General features: G+C 38.2%; 2 protein-coding genes across 2 annotated transcripts in view; both read left to right on the forward strand.

The window, feature by feature from the left end:
- Positions 1 to 451: 451 nt before the first annotated feature.
- Positions 452 to 1,368, forward strand: LOC149841139 (auxin-binding protein ABP19a-like). The gene has a single exon (XM_090003622.1). The coding sequence runs from the start codon at positions 502 to 504 to the stop codon at positions 1,135 to 1,137; it is 636 nt and encodes a 211-aa protein (XP_089859748.1). The 5' UTR covers positions 452 to 501; the 3' UTR covers positions 1,138 to 1,368.
- Positions 1,369 to 8,111: 6,743 nt separating this feature from the next.
- LOC149841140 (uncharacterized) overlaps positions 8,112 to 22,626 on the forward strand; it is a 29,606-nt gene continuing 15,091 nt past the window's right edge. The window contains exon 1 of the mRNA XM_090004675.1: positions 8,112 to 8,791. Coding sequence (XP_089860801.1) covers positions 8,177 to 8,773 — 597 coding nt within the window. The 5' untranslated portion in view covers positions 8,112 to 8,176 and the 3' untranslated portion in view covers positions 8,774 to 8,791. The remainder of the gene's footprint in view (positions 8,792 to 22,626) is intronic.

The raw sequence follows: 22,626 nt of genomic DNA on the forward strand, positions 1-22,626 counted from the left end.
CAACAAGTAGACCATCATCAGCAATATGCGTAGCCAGAGTCAAGCACCACATTCACCACAAAGGCCCTTTTAAGTTCATATATAGGTGTAAAGTGTGTGTGGAGAGAGAGAGAGAGAGAGAGAGAGAGAGAGAGAGAGAGAGAGAGAGAGAGAGAGAGAGAGAGATCTACTTAAGGTAGGCGTAGATCAGTAAAGATGGCAGTCAATAACACCATCCATTGAGAAGGTTAGGATCAGATTTACCCTCATATTATCTTGTTCCTTATCACGACAAAGATAAAAACAACCGCAGATAAAACTAACAGGCGTAGCATCCAACACAACACAAGGTTGTCGTTTCTCTTGTATTATTGCACGTATTCGTAGTTGCCCGAATCCACGTCCCACACCACAAAACCCATCCTTCCCTCCTCCTATAAATTCAAACCTCATCCTCCCCATCCTCTCCCAAGAGATAGGAGAAGCATACAGAAACCACACCAACTGCACACAAAAAGAAAAATGAAGCTCTTTTCCTTCCTCATCTGTCATCTCCTGTTGTCCTTTACAAATACTCATGGTGCAGTGCAGGACTTCTGCATCGGCGATGTGTCGATCCCGGAGACGCCTGCCGGCTACTCCTGCAAGAAGGTGTCGGACGTCACCGTCGATGACTTCGTGTACAGTGGCCTCGCCGCTGCCGGCAACACCACCAACATCATCAAAGCGGCGGTCAGCCCGGCCTTCGCGGCGCAATTCCCCGGGGTGAACGGCCTTGGCGCCTCCCTTGCTCGGATAGACATCGCCGTGGGTGGCGTCGTGCCATTGCACACCCATTCCGCCGCAACGGAGGTGCTGGTGGTGATCCAGGGGACGATCTGCGCGGGCTTCATCTCCAACGGCAACAACGTGTACTACACGACGCTGAAGAAGGGAGACGTGATGGTGTTCCCGCAGGGGCTGTTGCACTTCCAGTTGAACTCTGGCGGGATTCCGGTGGTGGCCTTCGCGTTCTTCAACAGCCAGAGCCCAGGGCTGCAGATCACGTCGCTGGCTCTCTTCGCCAATGACTTCCCCTCCGAGCTGGTGGAGGCCACCACCTTCCTCTCCGACCCTGAGGTCAAGAGGCTTAAGGGCGTGCTTGGAGGGACCAACTGATGAATGACTACCACCATCTCTCTCTCTCTCTCTCTCTCTCTCTCTCTCTCTTCAGGTTTGTTAATTTTGTATGGGGGAAGTAATGGCAACAAGAAGGGCAGATTGCATGTATGAGGAATAATGCACAGCAGGCAACACTAGTCTTTCTTGTGGATCTTGTAAAAGTCTTGTAGAAGGTCTGAGAAATGGCCCAATTCTAGCGATGCTTAAATAATGTTTCTCTTCCTCTTCTTTTGCTATGTCCTATTAAGGGTGGCTGACACCTGTGTGAAAATTAGGGGAGTCAACGGGTCGGGTTTGATTGGATCCAGCTCAGCTCTAATTCAAGGCTCTCAAATATACCTCAGTGGTGGAAAAGGATTTTAAGACTAAATTTCTGTTCATCTTTTGAATAACGTGTCTTAATTCATTCGTATGGGTATCAACGGGCCTGGTTTACCGGGACCCGACCCAAACCAAACCCTATAGGGTCCCGGTATGGTGATAAATAAGAAGACCTGATTAAGACCCAGGTTCGGACTTGAAGATCCGATTAATACATGGACCCGAGAATAGTTTGTGAAATTTTATACCAGACCCAGACCCGAACCGAGTTCCGATTAAGACCTGCAATTTTTCAATGTAAAAATGATAAAAAAATATGGTTTTACTGGATATGGTCCTGGTTTGGTTCATGTAGTTTTTACCGGGTTCCGGTATAGTTTTTCTTATAGTGGATCTGATTAGACTCGAGTCCAGATCCAATACCATACCCAAAAATCTTGTCCAAGTCTGGTTTCACTTGGGTCCAAACCAAACCCGACCCGTTGACACTCCTACGTATGAACCGGTAGACACCAGAACTAAGATTTATGCTCTGTTGAGAGCCTTTCATTGGGACAGGAACACCATATCCATGTTTTGCCAAAAATATCATGTTGCCAAACGTGGCATTGGGGATGGATCACGTCTTCTTATGAATGGTGTTGAAACGCAGTGTTAAGGTTGTCAATTCATTAAGACCGTGCTTTGGCAATAATACCTTTTTATTTTTTGGATAATCCAAGGAAACCCCACCCCTCACCGACCATTGACTGACATCTAGTTGGTAAAACCTTTGAGGTCTCCTGCCCACAAGAGAGTACACCCAACTTTGAATTTGCAGTAAGGGATGCCACCCGGTTTCGAACTTGCGACATGCCTTTAAACTTGGTGACATTTACAAATGTCCCTATCAAATGAGCAGAGCTGCTGTGGGCACTTTGACAATAATACTGCTTTTATACAAAAGAGAATATTAGGGAAACCACAATGCACTACTCCCAAATAGCAGAAGTGTTGGGAAAATTACAATCACTGAACTCAAGCAACAGAAAGTATTGATAAAACCACAACACACTGCTCCCAAACAACAGAGAATGTTGGGGAAATTGTAATGCACTGCTCCCAACCAGCATAGGTGTTGGAGAATCTGTAATTGCTGGGAAAACGGTAACACTGCTCCTAAACAGCAGAGGTGTTGGGGAAATTGCAATCACTACAATTAGAGAAGCAAAGAATGTGAGACATACGATATAATGTGGTTCGTTCAGAAAGATAACCTACATTCATGAGATGATAACTTTGCTATGACCATGCAGAGTGTTTTCTTTAGCTTAGAAAAATAGAAGTCACTTTACAGATTCATGTCCAGACCTATTCACAAACATTCCTACTAAAAAGAGACTTTCACAGGTAAGTTGCTACAATCATGGCATTTTTCCCTTGTTTTCTCCTTAAGTTTAGGATTGGCACAATTGGGTTGTATGAGCATTCTTATCTTTGGCACCATCTTCATTTGGATCATTCTTTAGACTAGGTTCAGCAACATCAGATCCTTTAGCATGGCTAACATCCCCCCTCAAGATTAATGTTTTGGGCTAGACATTGAGCTTGGCTCGAAGAAGATTGAACCGAGCTGATGTCAGCAGTTCAGTAAGAATATCAGCAGCATGTTTAACTATCAGAATGTATCTGGGGATGAGTTGACCTTTTTGAATTTTATCTCAATCAAAGTGCACATCAATTTCGATGTGTTAGGTGAGTGAGTGTTGAATTGGGTTTGCTACCAGATAAGTAGCACTTATATTGTCACACCAAATAAGTGGAGTTGATACATTGGCTAAGGCAAGGTATTCAGCTTTGGTGCTTGAACAGACCATAAATTGTTTCTTACGAGAGCTCCAAGAGACCCGATTTGGTCTAATAAACACATTTTACCTGCCAATTGACTTGTAGTCATCTGAGCACCCAGCCAAGTCAACATCATGATAAACAACAGGCTGGAGGTGGATGACCAGATTACAAGGTTAAAATAAATTGTGAGATTGAGATATCTTAATATCCACTTGACAGCTACCCAATGGTCCAAATTGGGCTTATGAATCATGTGGCATACTTTGTTGATGGCCTAGGTGAGGTTGGGTCGAGTGAGAGTCACATACTACAATGCACCCCTTATAGTATTATATAGTGTAAGATCTTCAAAAGTGACACCTGACCTAGCTGATAGAGAACAATTGACAGCAAGAGGGGTTGACATTGGTTTGACACTCAATATGTTGGGGCATCAAGTAGAAGATAACTTGATTGAAAGGATGACTCTATACCCAAGAAGAAATGAAGATGACCTGAAATTTGTGTGGGAGAGTTTCCAGTAACTAATATATCATCCATATAGACAAGAACAAACATCACAAGAGATCCATTACTGAAAATGAAAAGTGATGTATATGATTTGGACCCATGAAAACCCAAAGATAGTAAGCAAGCAGTCCATCTTTTGAACCATGCACACAGGCCCTGTTTGAGCTCATAGAGAGATTCACCTCTTCCTCTAAGGGATCATGTAAGAATGAATTGTAAAGGTCAAGTTGATGTACTTTTCATCGAAGACTAATAGTCACCGACAACACAAGACAAATTATTGTAGGCCTAACAACTGGGTTGAACGTTTCAAAGAAATCAATGCCCTCTTGTTGATGGAATTCTTTGGCCACAAGACATGCCTTGTATCATTCAAACCTATAACCAATGATATTTTGATAGGCCCACCGGAGTACAAGAGTCCAAGTGTTATTCTTCATGAGCGCTTGAAATTTCTTGGACAGACTCACACCATTTAGGGTCCTTATTGGCCTTGGCAAAGCTGGTGGGTTTCACATCAATGTACAGCTCAGTCAAGAATACAAGAGGTAATGGGTAAAGGGTAGACATGTGGTGGGTGCGAGTGGCAGCGATAGGAGGAAGGGGAGTGGGACTTGGTTCCTCAATTGGGCTCGCAGAAGCATGTTTAGGGATCAAATTGGGTTAGTGTGAGAAGTTGGTCTGATGGAAGGACTCAAAGTTCGATCAGTCACTTATGATGGCATGGGTGTAGGGGATTGGGTGGATGATGATATGCACAGTTCTGTTTCTTTGAATAGGTATCTAGATTCGTCAAAAATGATATGACAAGAGAGAAACATTTTGTTGGTTTTGACATCCAGACAGAAATAGCCTTTGTGTCTATTGCTATATCCCAAGAGAGCAGCACATAGAGTGGTTTTAAATTCAAGTTTATGCTCACTATTGGGTCTTAGACACGGGTAACATCAACATCCAAAGATTTTCAGGAAAGTGTAATCAGACAGAAGAAGTTCAAGGAGACTTCTACTCTTTATGGTAGATGATGGTAAGTGATTAATTAGGTAAATGGTCTGAACAACATATGGCCAAAATTTTTTGTGGTACCTCTGACTGAGCCAACAATGTGTCCTCTCCACACTCCCAGTATGCGGGTAGGATATTCTGTGGCCAATTCTACACCCCTTTAAATATTTTGAGACACTCCTGTATTCACCTCCCCAATCTGTATGGAGGTGTTTGATTTTTCCTGCCCACAATGTTCTCAACATATTGTTTAAACTGTTGAAACACATACAAAATTTCAGATTTATTTTTCAGCATAAACACCCACACATATTTAGATCATAATCTTCTAAAAAATGAACATAATAGCAAAAGCCACCATAAGAAAGAATAGTTGTAGGTCCCCAAATGTCTGAATAAATAATGTTCAGTGGTCCACTAACATTAATCACAACATTTGAAAAAGGAATATTGTGATACTTTCCTAATGTCACACATATCATTTTGAGGTCCTTTATTAACAGGCAAGTCATATTTATTAAAAAATTGTTGGACAATTTTAAATGCTGGGTGTCCCAGCCGTTGATGTCAGTGCTTCAAAGTGGTCCTTTCTCCAACGAATGCAACTTTGTTATCATTCTGGTCTTAGCAGATATGGCCCCTTGCTAGTCGTGCTTGTGAGAAGAATTTTTGCCCACAATGGATCATTGACATAACAATGTGTGGATGAAATTAAAAAAATTACATCATTATCACGGGTAAATTTAATAATAGAAAGAAAATTCCTGGTCATATCAAGCACCTGAAATATATCTTTAAGCTCAAAAAGAAAATTTGAATTTGAAAATTTGGAAGAGCCAATGTGCTTAATTAATAGACCCGATCCATTCTCAATCTTCACCGAGTCATGTCCCTGATATTCAGAATGGAAGGTCATGCTATTGAGATCATTGGTAATGTGACGTGTGTTCCCTGAGTCAAGGTACTATCCATAATCAGCATAGCTAATTGTCAATTAATAAAAAACCTTGTGTGAATTTGGTTGGAAGAGATGGACGATCGACATGCTGACACTGCCTTACTGAATGCCCTACATTCTCACATATCTGGCACACTGTTTTAGTTTGTTGGCCTTCGGCATTGGATGCAAAAGACTCTGACCTGTTCTGATTTTTTGATCGACTTTCTTGATTCCAACCAAATCCTCGACCATGACTATTATATTGGTTTTGTTAACCACCCCTGTAGTTATTATTGTAACCAGATCTGCCTGGTTGATATTGATAGTTGCCTAATTTCTATTATTTTGAAGCCGTGCCAGGTTGGCTGAAGCATTATGAGCATTTGGATGGGGGATATGTCACATAGGTGGGGGTCGGGGTGCGAGTGCAGGTGCGGCGATGCGGCAATCCAATCCCAAGTAGACCTCCTCAAGACTTACCCATAACCAAACTCGTTTTAGTGGATACGTTAAAACCCATCAGAGATCCCATAGAACCAACCCTATACCCACTTGACCCAGTCCAAGGTGACCTTTTGCTTACCCTACCCATACCCAAACATATTCAAAACCTAATTCCTAATACCCAAATCCAAGATTGTCTTATATTCCTATTTCACAACCCAAACCCATTTAAGACCTTGCACTTAATTAAATCGGATTAGTATGAGCTTTAACAAACAGCTATGGAGGAGATTCCTTTAGAGAGGGTTCACATTTTGTTTCAGCCATCTGCTCCAGATTTGTTTGACTTGTTTCACTTCAAAAGCATCTCATGTCATGCAGGATCATGTTATGTCTATTCAATTAATAAAGCAAGGACGATATCAGGTTCTATATTTTGAGCTCATTACCCATAAGGTAGAGTGAAATTAGAAAAGGCGTAAGAGAGATCCAAACTTGATGGCAAGTCTTCTCCAACTTAGAGAGAATGATTCTGGAGCAAAGCGACATATATTCAGGTCCACATTCTTATTGAATCCCTATTGATCAATATTATTTTAGTTTGATTGTTTTCTTATTGTGTTGGATATTGAATATTTATACTTGATTCATATCTTAATTAAGATAAATTTTATTTTTTAAGAGTTTATCAAATTAGGTAGTTTACTTGAATTAGAATTGAGATACCCCACCTATAAAAAGATGAGAACCCTATATAGATCAGAATTCAAAGTTCAGAAAATTGATAAATATTATTATTTTTTCGATTTTAGTTTAATTTCATGAAATCTCTGTTATTTTTTTTGCTTTCCTAGTTTCTTAGTTTTGTAGCTGCTTAGGGTGCTTAATCTTGCAGGGAACGGGAAAGATCCCAAATCCTATCCAATTACAGTTTTGGACCTTATTTAAGGTCTAGAATAAGTCTCTGATTTGGATCTATACTCTGATCAAACCGGTTCCATTTGCAACCCTTGAGTGTGAGAGGCCATGCCCTAATCTCACAACAGTAACAATGGATCAGGTTTGACCTAGACTTGACCCGTACCAAGCCTTATAAGGTTAGGTTTTAGTGATAAATAAGAAGGTCCTATAAGAATATGGGTCAGACCTAAAGGGTCTGATTGATATATGGAGCTGGGTATGGTTTATGGAATTTTATACCAGACTCAAGCTCGATCCAAGTTTCAATTAAGATTGGTAAATTTAAAATATAAAAATGATAAAAAATATAATTTTATTGGGTATGGTTCAGGTCTGATTCATGTAATCCGTATAAAAACCAAGTATGGTTTCTTTTATGATGGGTTCGATTAGATTTGCGTCCGGACCTGATACCATCATTTCAAATCAGGTTTGAAACTGGTTCTACCTGGATCCGAACCAAACTCGACCTGCAGACACTCCTACCCATTAGGGTAGTATTCCAATTTACTATAGGGCACATTTGGAAGAGAGAAAAACTCTTGTAAGAAAAAAAAAGTCTTGCCTATGAAAGTTTTTGATATGGGTTTTTTTTCACTTATTTGTGTAGAATGATAAAAACATTGAGAGGGAAGAGGAAGAGGGTGGCGGTGATAGTGAGATGGTGGGTGGTGGTGGAGAGTGTAAAAATAAAAAATTTCTTGGTAGAAAATATTCCGCTCATGAAAAAATGTTTTCTATCAAAAATGTACTTTTTAGAAAAAACTCTCTCAGCTAAAAAGTCTCTTTTGGAATCAGAAAATAGGTACGGATTTTTCCATTTTGCATTGATTTTCCCACGTCTCTCTCTTCCAAACGGGCCCATAGTGTCGTGTTCCTTCTCCGCCAAAAACTAACGGTATACTTGCTTAAGGAAGCCTGCCCCGTATCCTTTTCAGCGTGTCTATGTGACTATCCCTGCCCTCGTCTTTCTTCTCGTGGGGACTGCTTTTAAACGCGGCGGTATTGCCCGCCGCTCGGCTCGCCATGAACAGGCTCACCGCTGCGAAGGCGCTCCTCTCGTCCGTCGCCGCCTTCGTCCGGAGGCGGCCGGCGGCCGGAGCTCGGTTGCTAACTACCCGCAGTGACTTCCCCGACGCCAAGACCTACAAGCCGAAGCGCTACAAGCTGCCGCCCTTCTACGACCCCTACGGCCCCCGGCCTCCTCCCTCCGGCAAGGTGCTCTGCCTCGCCGACCGCATCGCCTCCCTCTCCCCCGACGAGCTCAAGCAGTTCGTCCCTTGCCTCCGCGACCGGATCCGTGCCCCCCGCCTCCAGATAATCTCCAATTCTGACGCCTCCACCGCGGCCGGCCCTGGAGGAGCCGCTGCAGCCGCAGCCGGGGACGAGAAGAAGGCGGCCGTCGAGAAGACGGCGTTCGACGTCAAGCTGGAGAAGTTCGACGCGGCGGCGAAGATCAAGGTGATAAAGGAGGTTAGGGTTTTCACCAGTTTGGGGCTGAAGGAGGCCAAGGAACTCGTGGAGAAGGCGCCCGTTCTGTTGAAGCAGGGGGTCACCAAAGAGGAGGCCAACGATATCGTCGAGAAGATCAAGAGTGCTGGTGGAGTCGCCGTCATGGAGTGAAACTCTGTAAGCCCTATGGTATGGTTGTTTGAATTTTGTAAACTGGATTCTTAATATTAATGTGAATTGTTTAGAAAAATTCGAAGTGAATTATCCTATTTAGTTGGTTTTTGTTCGGTTGTTGTGCTTGTATTGATGTGCTGATCATTTTGTTTGCCCACTGATAGAAATTTTGAAAATTGACATGAATCGTTCGAAAATCAAGTTTTCAGCATTGCCCACCGATATAAATTCTGAAGATCGACATGAATTGTTCAAAAATCGAGTATGTTATCCTTTTAGTTGTTTTTCGATCGATTCTTGTGCTTGTATTGATGTGCTAATCAATTGTTTTGCTCATCTATATTATAGATAGATGGAAAAAAAGAGAAAAAAATTATCATTGTTGTTCTTTGCAGACATGGGAGATAGTTTCCGCCGAGAAACTTTTTTCTTTCCTGTTTTTTTCTCTGTAGAATGCGCAGAAAGAAAATCCCACTGTGAAGGGTTGAGGTGAAAAGGCTTGAGTTCTCTTTCAAATGGTCATCCTTAGCAGCACGTTTAGTACCATCCTTCCAGCCATTTACTTACAGCAGGATGTAACCCATCATCGTGATCTTTTATCCTTAGAAGCTTCTAGTGTGAAGACATGTCCAACCATGTTAAGTCTAGCTAGGAACTCTTTGGAAGTGGACATGTGTGAAACCCTTGAGGAGGTCAATTTTGATGCCTTAATCCATTATATATGTCATCCTGCAATATGATGGTCCCATCATCATGTTTCATTGATTTTCATTCTTGGTCTTATCCTAATGTGATCTTTTATCCTTAGGGGGGGTTGTTTAGGGCACGACTCCTCTCCTCTCCGCTGACCTCTCACCCCCCCCCCCCCTGCTAACCCCTCCTCCTCGCCCTCCCCGACTCTCCTCTCCTCCTCCTCTTTCGACAGTGGCGGTGATGGCGACGGTGACACCAACGACAATGCTCTCTCTCTCTCTGTTCTTCCTCATCCTCTCTTTCTTCTTCTTCTTCCTTCTCCGCCTCCTGTCTTTCTTCTCCTCCCTTCGCCGCCGCCTCTTCTCTTTCTTCTTCCTTCTCCTCCTCTCTTTCTTCTTTCTTCTCCTCCCCTCATTGGCACAAGGGTCCAACCTTGACATGCTAGGTTCGGCTCTGGCAGAACCGAACCCAAGCTTGGGTTGGGTTCTAAGTTCGGCTAGTTTTTTTTTTTCTGAATTTTATTTTAATAAAATTTTTATTTTTTTGGTTTTAAGAACGACAATGGTGAATTTATGCATGATGAATGGTTGATTGTTAATTTGATTTATTGCATGAAATTATGCATAATGAATTGATGATATGATAATTATTTTTATTTCATTAGTGTTAACTTAAAACTGTTAAAATTTATATATATATATATACCCTCCCAGCACCCCTGCACCCAAGTTTTTTTAAAGTGCCTCATTGCAACACCGCACCCATATCTTAGGCACAAGTATGGAGTTTTTGAAAATTTTAAAAAATATCATAACCTTGTAAAAAATCAATTTAAAACTGAAATTTCTATCTTTCGCTCTGACTCTGGGGTTGAGTTTATGTCAAATGACTTCAAAACTTATTTTGAAAACAATGAGATTTTACACCAAAGATTATGTGCTTATACACCTCAACAAAATGGATTAGTTGAAAGAAAACATAAGCACATACTTAGACCACTAGAACCCTTTTAATTTCAAAAAATGTTCCAAAACATTTTTGGGTTGAAGCTTGTTTGACTGTTATGTATCTTATTAACAAACTTCCATCATCTATGCTTCAAAATATTTTTCATGAAAAACTCTTTAAAATCTCTCATGATTATCTTAGATTAAAACCTTTTGGATGCAAGTGTTTTGTTCTCACTAACAAAAATGATAAACTCTCTTCTAAAGCTATACCGTGTGCATTCTTTGGATATGGGAAAACTAAAAAAGGATTTAGATGTTTTGATTTAGAAAATGACAAACTTTATATCTCAAGGAATGTCTATTTTTTGGAGAATTAAAGTTTCTTTCAAAATGTGCTTAAATAACTCTGAGTATTCTTTTTTATTTGAGTTATTACCTAAAAGTAGTGATGATTCTTTATTTAAGAATGTTAGTAATGAAGAGCCTCAACTCAATCTTCAGGATGATGAGAATATTGAATTAGAAAAATCTAATGTAATTCAATATAGAAGACGTGAAAATAATAAACAACCAAGTGCTCTAAAAAATTATTCCACCTTAGAAAACCAACAGCTAGAAGGAGTTAGAAGATCAAATCGGATCCGTAGACCCCTGATAGATTTGTTTCATATGAATCATTTTCTCCACAATATAGAGCTTGTCTAGCTAAAATTTTGTTCTACTTTGAACTTGCCACATATAATTGTAATGAAATGAGCGAAATATAAATACAAGCCAACTAACGGCATACAAAAGCACAATGCAATGTGCACAATCACAAATCCACTAGGGATAAGCCAACTAGGGCTTGCAACAAAATATAAAAATAAAGATTTTATTGATGAAATGCCTAACAAGAAGCATTTAAATAAATGGGGACAATATGTCCCTATTTATACACATCAATACACACAAGCGGGAGCCTTGGGAGCTCCCATAGAGATGTTGGGAGCTCCCAATGACTCTATGGATAATTCTCATAGAGCCTCTAATGGCCAATTAAATTACAAAAAAAAATATTCTAACTATTCTAACTAACCTATTACTATAGAACTAACCTAGTTATATAATATGAAATAACCAAAATGCCCCTGTTGGGCATTATATATATATATTCTTTTATATATATATATATATACGTATTTTTAAAACCCCTCCTCAAACTTACGGTGTATACACTGAAAGTTTGTTAAGTAAGAATATGAAACGAGGTGCAACAAGACCTTTGGTGAAGAAGTCAGCAAGTTGGTACTCAGAAGTAACATATGGATGCTCGATAACTCCTTTCAAATATTCATCTCGTACATAATGACAATTCATTTCGATATGCTTGGTACGCTCATGAAATGTGTGGTTGTTGACAATATAGATGACACTGTTGTTGTTGCAACAAATCTTCGAAGGTTTGGAGATGTCTATTCTCATATCTTTGAGAAGATTCCTGAACCATACAAGTTCCATGGTTGTCGTAGTCATAGCTTTATATTTAGTTTCGGTAGATGATAATAAAACCTTTTGTTGCTTCTTGCACCTCTACGAAATCAAGGAATCTCTTAGAAAAACTCAAAAACCAGTGGTTGAGACCCTATCATTCGGATTTTCTCCCCAATCAGTATTAGTATAAGCAAGCAAATCTAAAGATGAGGATGCAAAAACCCTTTACTTATAGAATTCTTTATATATCTCACAATCCGCAGTGCAACACTCATGTCTACAGTGGTTGAAGCATGCTGAAACTGATTGGCAGAATGAACAACATGAGCTATGTCTGATTTGGTGATTGTTAAATAAGTGACCCAATCAACTATCTACATGGAGTAGGATCGTCCAGCCGTGTCCCATCTTCAAGTCTCATTTTTGCATTGACAACTTCAGGTGTCTCCAGTTTTTTGTCAACTGTAATCCTGGACTCAGCACAAATATTAGCAAAAAGCTTCATCTGAGAAAAAATATAGCCCCTGGGAGAGTTGGAGACTTCAATACCTAAAAAATACCTTAAAAATCTCAAGTCAAACATATCAGAATTTTCTTTTAAAACATTTTTAATTTCATTGACTCCTTGTTCATCATTCCCTGTTATTATCATGTCATCCATGTATAGCAGAAGAATAACAATATTGGTACCTATACTTTTAACAAAAAGAGCACTTTCAGTATAACTAGAAGGAAAACCCAAATGAATCATAACACTAGTAAATCTATCATACCAGGCTTTAGGAGCATGTTTGAAACCATATAATGCCTTTCTTAATCTAAGAATTTTTCTTTTGTCAATACCAAAGCCCGGCGTGGGATCCATATAAACTTCTTCATTTAATTATCCATTAAGAAAATTATTTTTGACATCTAGTTGATAGATAGGCCATTTTTTGTGGAAGCAACGACTATTAGGGTTATAACATTAGTCATCCTAGATATGGGGGCAAACGTTTCTTCATAGTCAATTCCATATTCTTGACAATAGCCTTTGACAACTAACCTTGCTTTATATCTCTCTAGACTTTCATCACTCTTAGTTTTAACCTTGAACACCCATCTACAACTTATGGTTTTCTTTTCTAAAGGTAAAATAATTATTTCCCATGTTTTGGCTTTCATAAGGGCATTTAATTCCACCTTCTTAGCTTCATTCTAATGAGAAAAGTTTTTAGCTTCATTATAATTAGATGGTTCATGATAAGAGTGTACTGCTATTAAGCATGCACTATAGTTTTGGGACAAGGAGTTATAAAGCACAAACCTATTGGGTGGATTGGAAAGATGACTAGATCTTCTAAGGTCGGATTCTTCTATAGAATAATTATGGTTAATCTCTAAATTTTCATCTAAAGATTCTTCTTCGGGAGAAGAATACTTATCTAAAGCATTTTGAAGGTTACTTTCCTCACGCCGGGTATAAACACATATATCTCTCATCTACTATATCACTATTTTAGTATGACTATCACAAGGTTCTATACTCTCATTACTAGGATTATTATCATCAACATTATCATTATTCAAAGACTCGTTATAATTATCATTTCTTGGAGCGAGATCAAATAAAAAGGTATAGTCTACTTTCTCTTTTTCATTTTTTTTATCAAATCCATTCTCATTTTCTAAGAAAGTCACATCTTTAGAAACATAAAGTTTGTTGTTTTTAAAGTCAAAACATCTATATCCCTTTTGACTTTCCCCATGTCTAATGAAAACACATTCAATAGCTTTTGGGAATAATTTATCTCTTATGTGTAGGAGTACAAAACATTTTCAATCAACAATCTGTAATCTCTTGAAGTTGGGTGTCATTTTAAATACCTTTTCACAAGGAGAAATATTATGCAAGGATGATGATGGCATTCGATTTATTAAATATGTTGAAGTTAAAACGACTTCGACCCAAAAAGATTTTGGAATATCCTTAGAAATAAGAAGGGTCCTAGCGGTTTCCATAATGTCTATGTTTTCATTTCTCTAGCCCATTTTTTTGGGGGAGTTCTTGGATAAGACCTTTGATGGCAAATTCTATTTTGTTTCAAGTAGTTTTAAAATTTATTTGACAAATATTCTTCACCCGAATCTTATCCAAGTATGAAAATGTTGCTTTAAAATTGATTTTTGACTATCATATGTAATTCTTTAAAATAGGAAAATACATCGAATTTTAAATTGAGAAAATAGACCCATACATATATGGTAAAATCATCTATAAATGTCACATAATACAAATAATGTTCTTTCAATATAACTGGAGAAGGACCCAAAACATCTGAATGCACTAACTCAAAAGGTCTTTTAGAGATGAAAGTTTTATTTGAAAAAGGGATAAATTTCATTTTGCCAAGTATACAATCTTTGCACACATATTTTTCATTACAAAATTTTTCCTCAAAAGGAAAAAGATACATTTTTGAATGGCTTGAATGTCCAAGTCTTTTATGCCAAGTTTCAATATCATTATCTTGAATATAATTACAAAAATATTTTGGTGGAAGAGATAAAGAGTTCATGAAATTGAAATCTCCCCTCTTATGGCCTTGCCCAATCCGTTTCCCAGACCGGAAATCCTGCACAAAGCAACTTTTAGATGAAAAGGAGATTTCACATTCATGATCGGTAATTTGAGATACGAAAAAAATGTTTCAATTTAACTTAGGAACAATCCTAATTTTTGGAACAAAAAGATTTTGAGAATCTAAATTTTTAATACTTTTAATTTTTAAAGATGTTCCATCGGCGGTGGAAACTCAAGGCAAATTTGCGTTAATGCATACGCCGAACAAATCATTCTCATGTGGGATCATATGAAAGGAAGCTTCTGATTCAAGAATCCATGAGCACTCACCGGGATAAGAAGAGGAGGCAATGGTAGCACCCAATATAGAAGATGAAGATTTGAGCATTTGTTGAAGCGCCATAGTTAATTGACAAAGATTGTCTTTTAGTTCTCCTTCACTTTTGCCTTTTTCTTTCTTTGGTGTGGATTCTTTTACGGGAGCCACCTTATTTCTAAGCTTTGGACAAAGTGGTTTGATGTGACCTGGCTCATTGCAAAAATGATAAATAGGCTTTTTTTATGATAGTTATTCTATGAGCCGTTTTGCCTCCCAAATTCCTGAGGTCTATATGCTCTAACATTGTTTTCGGGCCTAGATACAGCTATCACTCTCTCTTTTAGCCATGCCAAGACGAGTTTCTTCTTATCATACTTCGGCAATAACATATTCCAAAGGAAGTGAAGATGTCCTACGAAGGAGAGAAGACCTTGTTCAAACTCTAGACGTAATCCATATAAAAATTAAAAAAATTGCTCTTTTTTCATTTGTTCTAGCTTAAGTTCCACGTCTTCGGTGGCCACCCACTTAGGCTCTAATAGTGCTAATTCATACCAAAGAGGGGATAATGCAGTAAATAAATCACAGACATTAATGTCCCCTTGCTTTGGTGGTTCTAATTTTCTCTTGCAAGTAATATTGTCTTGCAAGATCTTTTTTAATATACATGCCTTTCGTGAACAACCAAGCTTTATTTTTCTTTCTAAATTTGACAATATTAACATAAATTTTTATTTCAACATTATTCATGAACCATGCAAGAATCTTAACACGAATACTCTCTTAATCTTTTATTTTTGATTGATGATCTTTAATGGCTTTGGATCGAGCATCTTCTTTAGGAGCCTTTTCTTGAGCTCCTTAAGTTTGGTGTGCTTGAGTTGAGGTTCAGGAATCATGCCCATCATGTATCCCCAAAGCTTCTTTCCTTTGAGGTTGTTCTCCATAGCGGAGGTCCATATCATGTAGTTGATTCCATTGAGTTTAAAGGAAAGGTCAATTTTGTGTTCATGCTCCATTTGAATGATAAAGAGAGAGAAAAATGTAGACGAGTATGACAACTTGCAAGCACCACAAACACAAACACTTTTGGATGTTTCTTCACAAACACGAACACTTTCTACAAAATCAAGAGCATTATGACTTTGATACCATGTAATGAAATGGGCGAAAGATAAATACAAACCAACTAAGGGCAACATACAAAAGCACAATGCAATGTGCATAATTACAAATCCACTACGGATAATACAATAAGCCAACTAGGGCTTGCAACAAAATATAAAAATAAGAATTTTATTAATGAAATGCTTAGCAAGAAGCATTAAAATAAATGGGGACAATACGTCCCTATTTATCCACATCAATACACACAAGAGGGAGCCTTGGGAGCTCTCAACAGCTCTATGGGTAATTTCCCTAATGACCAACTAAATTACAAAAATAAAAAAAGAAAACTATTCTAACAATTCTAACTAACCTATTACTATAGAACTAACCTAGTTACATAATATGAAATGACCAAAATGGCCATCTTGGGCATTATATATATTCTTTTATATTTAAGAATATATATAAATATATACATATTTTAACAATAATCAGGCAAAGAAATATCCCGAATAGATAAAAGCTATGAATGAAGAATTAAGAGTACTTGAAAAATCTTTGATTTGCCTAGCGATAAGAAAACTATAGGTTACAAATGAGTTTATAAAGTTAAAACTAAGAATGATGGGACCTAGAAAGGAGAAAGGCCAAGAATACGAGATAGACTATGATGAAACATTTACACCTATAGCTAGGATGACCTCAGTTAGGATACTCATAGCTATTGTTGTTGTTAAAGGTTGGGCTACCTACCAAATGGATGTAAAAATTATTTTTTTAAATAAGGATTTAAAAGAAGAAATTAATATGGATACATTTCCTGGATATGAATCTCCTCCTGGTAAGGTGTTTCGATTGATAAAGGCTATTTATGGTTTAAAACACACCCAAAGCCTGGTATGATCGTTTTAGCTTTGTTATGCTCAAACTTGGTTTTAAATCTTGCTATACTGATACTACTATGTTTACTAAGAAATCTAATGCAGGGATTGTAATTCTTCTTTATATTGATGCTATGATCATTGCAAGTGAAAACAAACATGGAGTAAAGTATATTAAATGTATTCTTAAATTTTTTTTTGAAATGACTGATCTTGGATTTCTTAGATTTTTTCTAAGAATTGATGTTGCTTATTTTCTTAGGAAACATTTACTTTTTCAAACCAAGTTTGCTAATGATATTATTAACAGGTCAAAAATTACTGACGAAAAAATGGTGGATACCCCTGAAATTATTAATGCCAAAATGAAGATTGATGATGAGATACCTCTGGATAATCCTACTCCATATCACCAAATGATTGGCGCCTTAACTTATTTAACTATTACTAACATGATATTGAGCATGTTGTTCATACTGCTAGCCAATTTCAACATTTTCCTACCATAGTTCACACGAATGTTGTGATAAGAATTGTTAAATATTACAAACCTTTACCTTTAGAGGTCTTTGGTTATTCTCATCTTCTTTTGAGTTGATTGTTTATTCTGATTCAGATTGAGGAGGAGATTCAAATGTTCGACACTCAACTACTGGCTATTATGTATTTTTAGGTGATTCTCTGGTGTCGTGAAAATGCAAAAAACAAAAGAAAGTATCATTATCATCCATTGAAACTGAGTATCGTGCAATGTCTACTACAAAATTCAGAGATTGTTTGGTTGCAAAGATTACTTGAAGATACGAGCGTTCATCTGCAAACACCCTTCAAACTGTGTTGTGACAATAGCTGACAACCATACATTTCATGGGAGGACCAAACATATAGACATAAATTGTCATTTGTCACTATGTGTATGAAGAATTCCTGAAAAAGACCATCATCCTACTGTAATGAAAAAGGGCGGAAGCACCAATAGAGCAAATGTCACTCTTTAAGAGTGACCACTAGAGCCAAGAACACAAACACCGAATGTGCACACACAAAAACTCTCAAATATGGAAATGACTTAAAGTCATAAGTTGAACATTAATGAAGAAAGGAAGCGAGGGGTATAAAACCCATACATGAGAAGGAGAACACCTCCTCTATTTATAGAGGAGGGAGGCACTAAAGAAGAGACTACAAGGGGGCTCCCTTGTAGTCGTTGGGAGCTCCAACGGTCAGAAATCTGACCGTTGGGGCCCCAACGACTACAAGAGTGGGGCCCCTTGTGGTCATCCTAAAGAAAGAAAATAAAAAACAAAAAAGAAAAAAGTGAAAAAGGAAAAAGGAAAAAGATAAAAAATAAAAAGTAAAAAGGTACATTGGCAGAATTACAAGAATACCCCTATCGGGTATTTCAATAGAATATGTATATATATTTTAACACGCCCCCTCAAACTTTACGGGGAGAAAACCGAAAGTTTGCTAAGAAGAAACATGAATCGTGGAGTTGGGAGCGCCTTGGTGAAGAAGTCAGCTAGTTGATGCTCTAAAGTAACATATGGTAATGAGATAGTCCCTCTGAGGTATTCATCTCGAACATAGTGGCAGTCCATTTCAATATGCTTGGTCCGCTCATGAAAGGTGTGATTACTAGCAATGTAAATCGCACTTTTGTTGTCACAGCAGAGCTTGGTGGGAGTGGAAATGGGGACGTCCATGTCAGCAAGGAGACTTCTGAGCCATACGATTTCCATAGTTGTCATTGCCATGGCCCGATATTCAGCTTCAGTGGATGACAGTGAAACCTTCTACTGCTTCTTGCATCTCCACGAAATTAGAGATTCACCTAAAAAAATACAAAGACCCGTTATTGAGATACGATCATTGGGATTTCCTCCCCAGTCAGCATCAGTAAAAGCAGTTAAGTCAAGAGAGGATGAAGAGGATAAGAAGAGTCCCTTTGATATAATATTTTTGATATATCTGACAATTCTTAATACGGCTGCCATATGAACCGAAGTAGGTGCATGCTGAAACTGGCTTACTGCATGAACCGCATGGGCTATGTCTGGACGTGTGATGGATAGATAGGTGAGAGATCCGATTAATTGACGGTAGGGAGTTGGATCCTCAAGAAGAACACCAGCTTCAAGTCTCAGTTTTGCATTAATGACTTCGGGAGTCTCGACTTTCTTTTCATCAGATATTCCTGATTTGGCACAAATTTCTGCAGCTAATTTCATCTGAGATAGGATGTATCCTCGCGGGGAATAAGCCACTTCAATCCCTAAAAAATATCTCAAATAACCAAGGTCAGACATATCAAAAGTTTCTTTTAACATGGACTTTACATCATTTACTCTCTTTCTGTCATTCCCAGTAATGATCATATCATCAACATACAGCAGAAGCATAATAATGGAGTCACCTGCCTTTTTAACAAAAAGAGCAGTGTCAGTATAACAAGAAGAAAATCCTAAATTTATTAATACGTTACTAAACCTATCATACCAAGCTTTAGGTGCTTGCTTAAGACCATATAAAGCCTTTTTTAATTTCAAAATTTTTTCATTTAAATCCATACCTGGAGGAGGTTCCATATACACTTCTTCATTTAAATTACCATTCAAAAAGGCATTTTTGACATCAAGTTGAAAAATTGGCCATTTTTTAACTGCGGCTATAGCAATAAGGGCTCGAACACTCGTCATTCGAGCAACGGGGGCAAAGGTTTTATCATAATCTATCCCATACTCTTGGGCATATCCCTTGGCTACGAACCTAGCCTTATATCTTTCCAATGAACCATCACTCTTAGTTTTTACTTTAAACACCCACCTACATCCAATGAGTTTCTTGCCATTGGGAGGATCAATGATTTCTCAAGTTTGAGCCTTTTTAAGAGCATTAAGTTCTAGTTGCATAGCTTCATTCCAATGAGCATATTGCTTAGCATCATTGTAATGAGATGGTTCATGATAAGAGTGAAGAGCAAGTAGGCATGCCCGAAAGTTAGGCGAAAAAGAATCATAAGAAACAAATCTATTTGGCATTTTAGGAATCCGATTTGATCTTCTTTGAGAAGTCTCTTCGATGGACTCATTTTGGGAAAATTTTTCAAGGGCACAAGGAGGATTCCTTTCATTCCTTCTAGAGTAGACTTGAATTTGTCTTGAAACATTTTCTTCTAAGTTTTGATCATCGCTTCGATGTTCAACAAGATCTTCACTAAGGGATTCATTAAGATCAATATGATCATCTATGATGTTTTCTTTAGGCAATAAGTCAAATAAGAATGAATAATCAATATTTTCATTCGGTTGGTGCGAAAAACCACTTTCCTCTTCAAGGAATGTGACATCTTTAGAGATATAAAGCTTGTTTTTAAGTATGTCAAAACATCGATATCCTTTTTGTTTTTCGCCATATCCTAAAAAAATACATTCAATAGCCCTAGGGGAAAGTTTATCATTCTTGTGAGTTAAAACAAAACATTTACATCCAAAAATTCTTAGTCTTTTATAATCGGGAGACATATTGTAAAGTTTTTCAAATGGAGAAAGATTTTTCAAGGAGGACGAAGGGGTTCTATTGATAAGATATGTAGAGGTTAGAACCGCTTCGGACCAAAAGGATTTTGGAATGTGTCTTGAGATTAACAACGTTCTTGTGGTCTCTATTATGTGCCTATGCTTTCTTTCCGCAAGTCCGTTTTGTTGCGGAGTGTTGGGGCAAGAACGTTGGTGGAAAATCCCATTTTCTTTCAAATAGTTTTGAAAATCATTGGACATATATTCGCCTCCCGAATCGGATCTAAGAATAGATAGATTTCCCAAAAATTGGTTTTTGACCATGGCATGAAATTCTTTAAAGAAGGAGAAAACTTCGGATTTGCGACTTAGGAAGTAAATCCACGTGAATCGAGTAAAATCATCAATAAATACCACATAATACGAAAAACCTCCTTTAGACAAAATAAGGGAAGGTCCCCACACATCGGAATGAATAAGTTCAAATGGCCGAGTAGTAAAGTAACTTCTTTGTGGAAATGGAATAGCTTTAGATTTCCCAAAAATGCAATCTTTACAAGTCATGTGATTGTCTTTACAAGTATTGTTCAAAAACGGAAAAAGAGACATTTTTACAAAATTTGGATGGCCAAGTCTCTCATGCCATATTCCAATACTTTTGTCTTTTACAAGATTGCACAACGGCTTAGATGAAAGAGTCAAAAAATCCATAAAGTAGAGGTCACCCCTTCTATGGCCTTGCCCAATCAGCTTCCCTGACTGGAGATCCTGCACGGTCAATCCTTAGGTGAGAAAGATAGGTGAGAAAGAGACTTGGCATCCATGATCGGTGATTTGAGATACGGAAAAAAGATTTAAATTTATTTTAGGAACGATTCTTACTTTAGGAACAAAAAAATTTTTAAAATCAAGTGATCCAATACTTTCAATGCTTAGTAATGTACCATCGGCCGTTGACACACAAGAAGATATAGGTTCAGAAAAAATATTTGAAAGAGAATTTTTATGAGATGTCATATGAAAAGAAGCACCGGAGTCTAGTATCCACATACCTGGAGGTGATGAAGAGTAGGCAATGGCGGCCCCGGATGTTGAAGGAGAAGTCTTGAGAAGATGTTGAAGAACTTCGGAGATGTGATTTAGAGTTTCTTTGATATCTCCTTCTTTGGTACATTCTTCCTACTTCGGAGATGTTTCCCCAACCGCGGCAACCTTTCCTTTGAGTTTTGGACAAACCGGTCTAATGTGACCCGGTTCATTACAATAATGGCATATTATTCCCCTTCTAGGCCCATTATTATTTTTGTTAAAATGGGGAGGTCTATACGCTTTAACATTTGATCCGGGCCTAGTAACGGCCAAAACTTCATCACTCTTGATGCTTAAGCCAAGTCGAGTTTCTTCTTGACATATCTCGGCAAGGGCATCTTCAATAGGTAAGGCTTTGCTTCTATGGAGAAGAGATGCCCTTACTTGTTCAAACTCCGGGCGAAGACCATGAAGAAATTGAAAGAAATGTTCTTTCTCAATTTGTTCCCTTCTTAATTCAATATCTTCCGGAGCCACCCACTTAGGCTCAAGAAGAGCAAGTTCATCCCAAAGGGGAGTTAAAGAGCTAAAATAGTCCCGGACACTCATGTCCATTTGTTTGGTGGAACGGATTTTTTCTTGACAAAAAAATTGTCGAGCAAGATCCTTTTGGGTATACATACCCTTAAGGAAAAACCAAGCTTCATTGGCCCTTCTAAATTTGGCTATATTAGCACAATTTTTAAGGTCAACATTGTTCATAAACCATGCCAAGATTTTGGCATGGTTACTTTCCCAATCCTCAATTTTGGATTGATGATCATTAATGGCTTTGATGCGTTCATCGCCATCTAAAGCCTTTTCAACTTCATTTTCGATCTTGGTGAGAACAAGAGAGGGTTCGGGAGTAGTTCCCATAACAAAACCCCAAAGTTTCTTACCTCTAAGATGATTTTCCATCGCGGAGGCCCACATGAGATAGTTGGACCCATTTAGCTTAAAAGAAAGCTCCACTTTAGAGTCACGTTCCATCGGTACCAACAAGTCCTTCCTTTCTTCAAAATAAATGAGTCACGCGTTCCAAAGAAAAGGCCAATCACCAACCGAGCTCTGATACCATGTAATGAAAAAGGGCGGAAGCACCAATAGAGCAAATGTCACTCTTTAAGAGTGACCACTAGAGCCAAGAACACAAACACCGAATGTGCACACACAAAAACTCTCAAATATGGAAATGACTTAAAGTCATAAGTTGAACATTAATGAAGAAAGGAAGCGAGGGGTATAAAACCCATACATGAGAAGGAGAACACC

Source organism: Nuphar pumila, chromosome 4, assembly GCF_984573655.1.
Source record: "Nuphar pumila chromosome 4, dmNupPumi1.hap1.1, whole genome shotgun sequence".
Classification (NCBI taxonomy): domain Eukaryota; kingdom Viridiplantae; phylum Streptophyta; class Magnoliopsida; order Nymphaeales; family Nymphaeaceae; genus Nuphar; species Nuphar pumila.

Excerpts from the sequence above, each read along its gene's own strand:
- LOC149841139 (XM_090003622.1), top strand. The coding sequence starts at position 502 with ATGAAGCTCTTTTCCTTCCTCATCTGTCATCTCCTGTTGTCCTTTACA.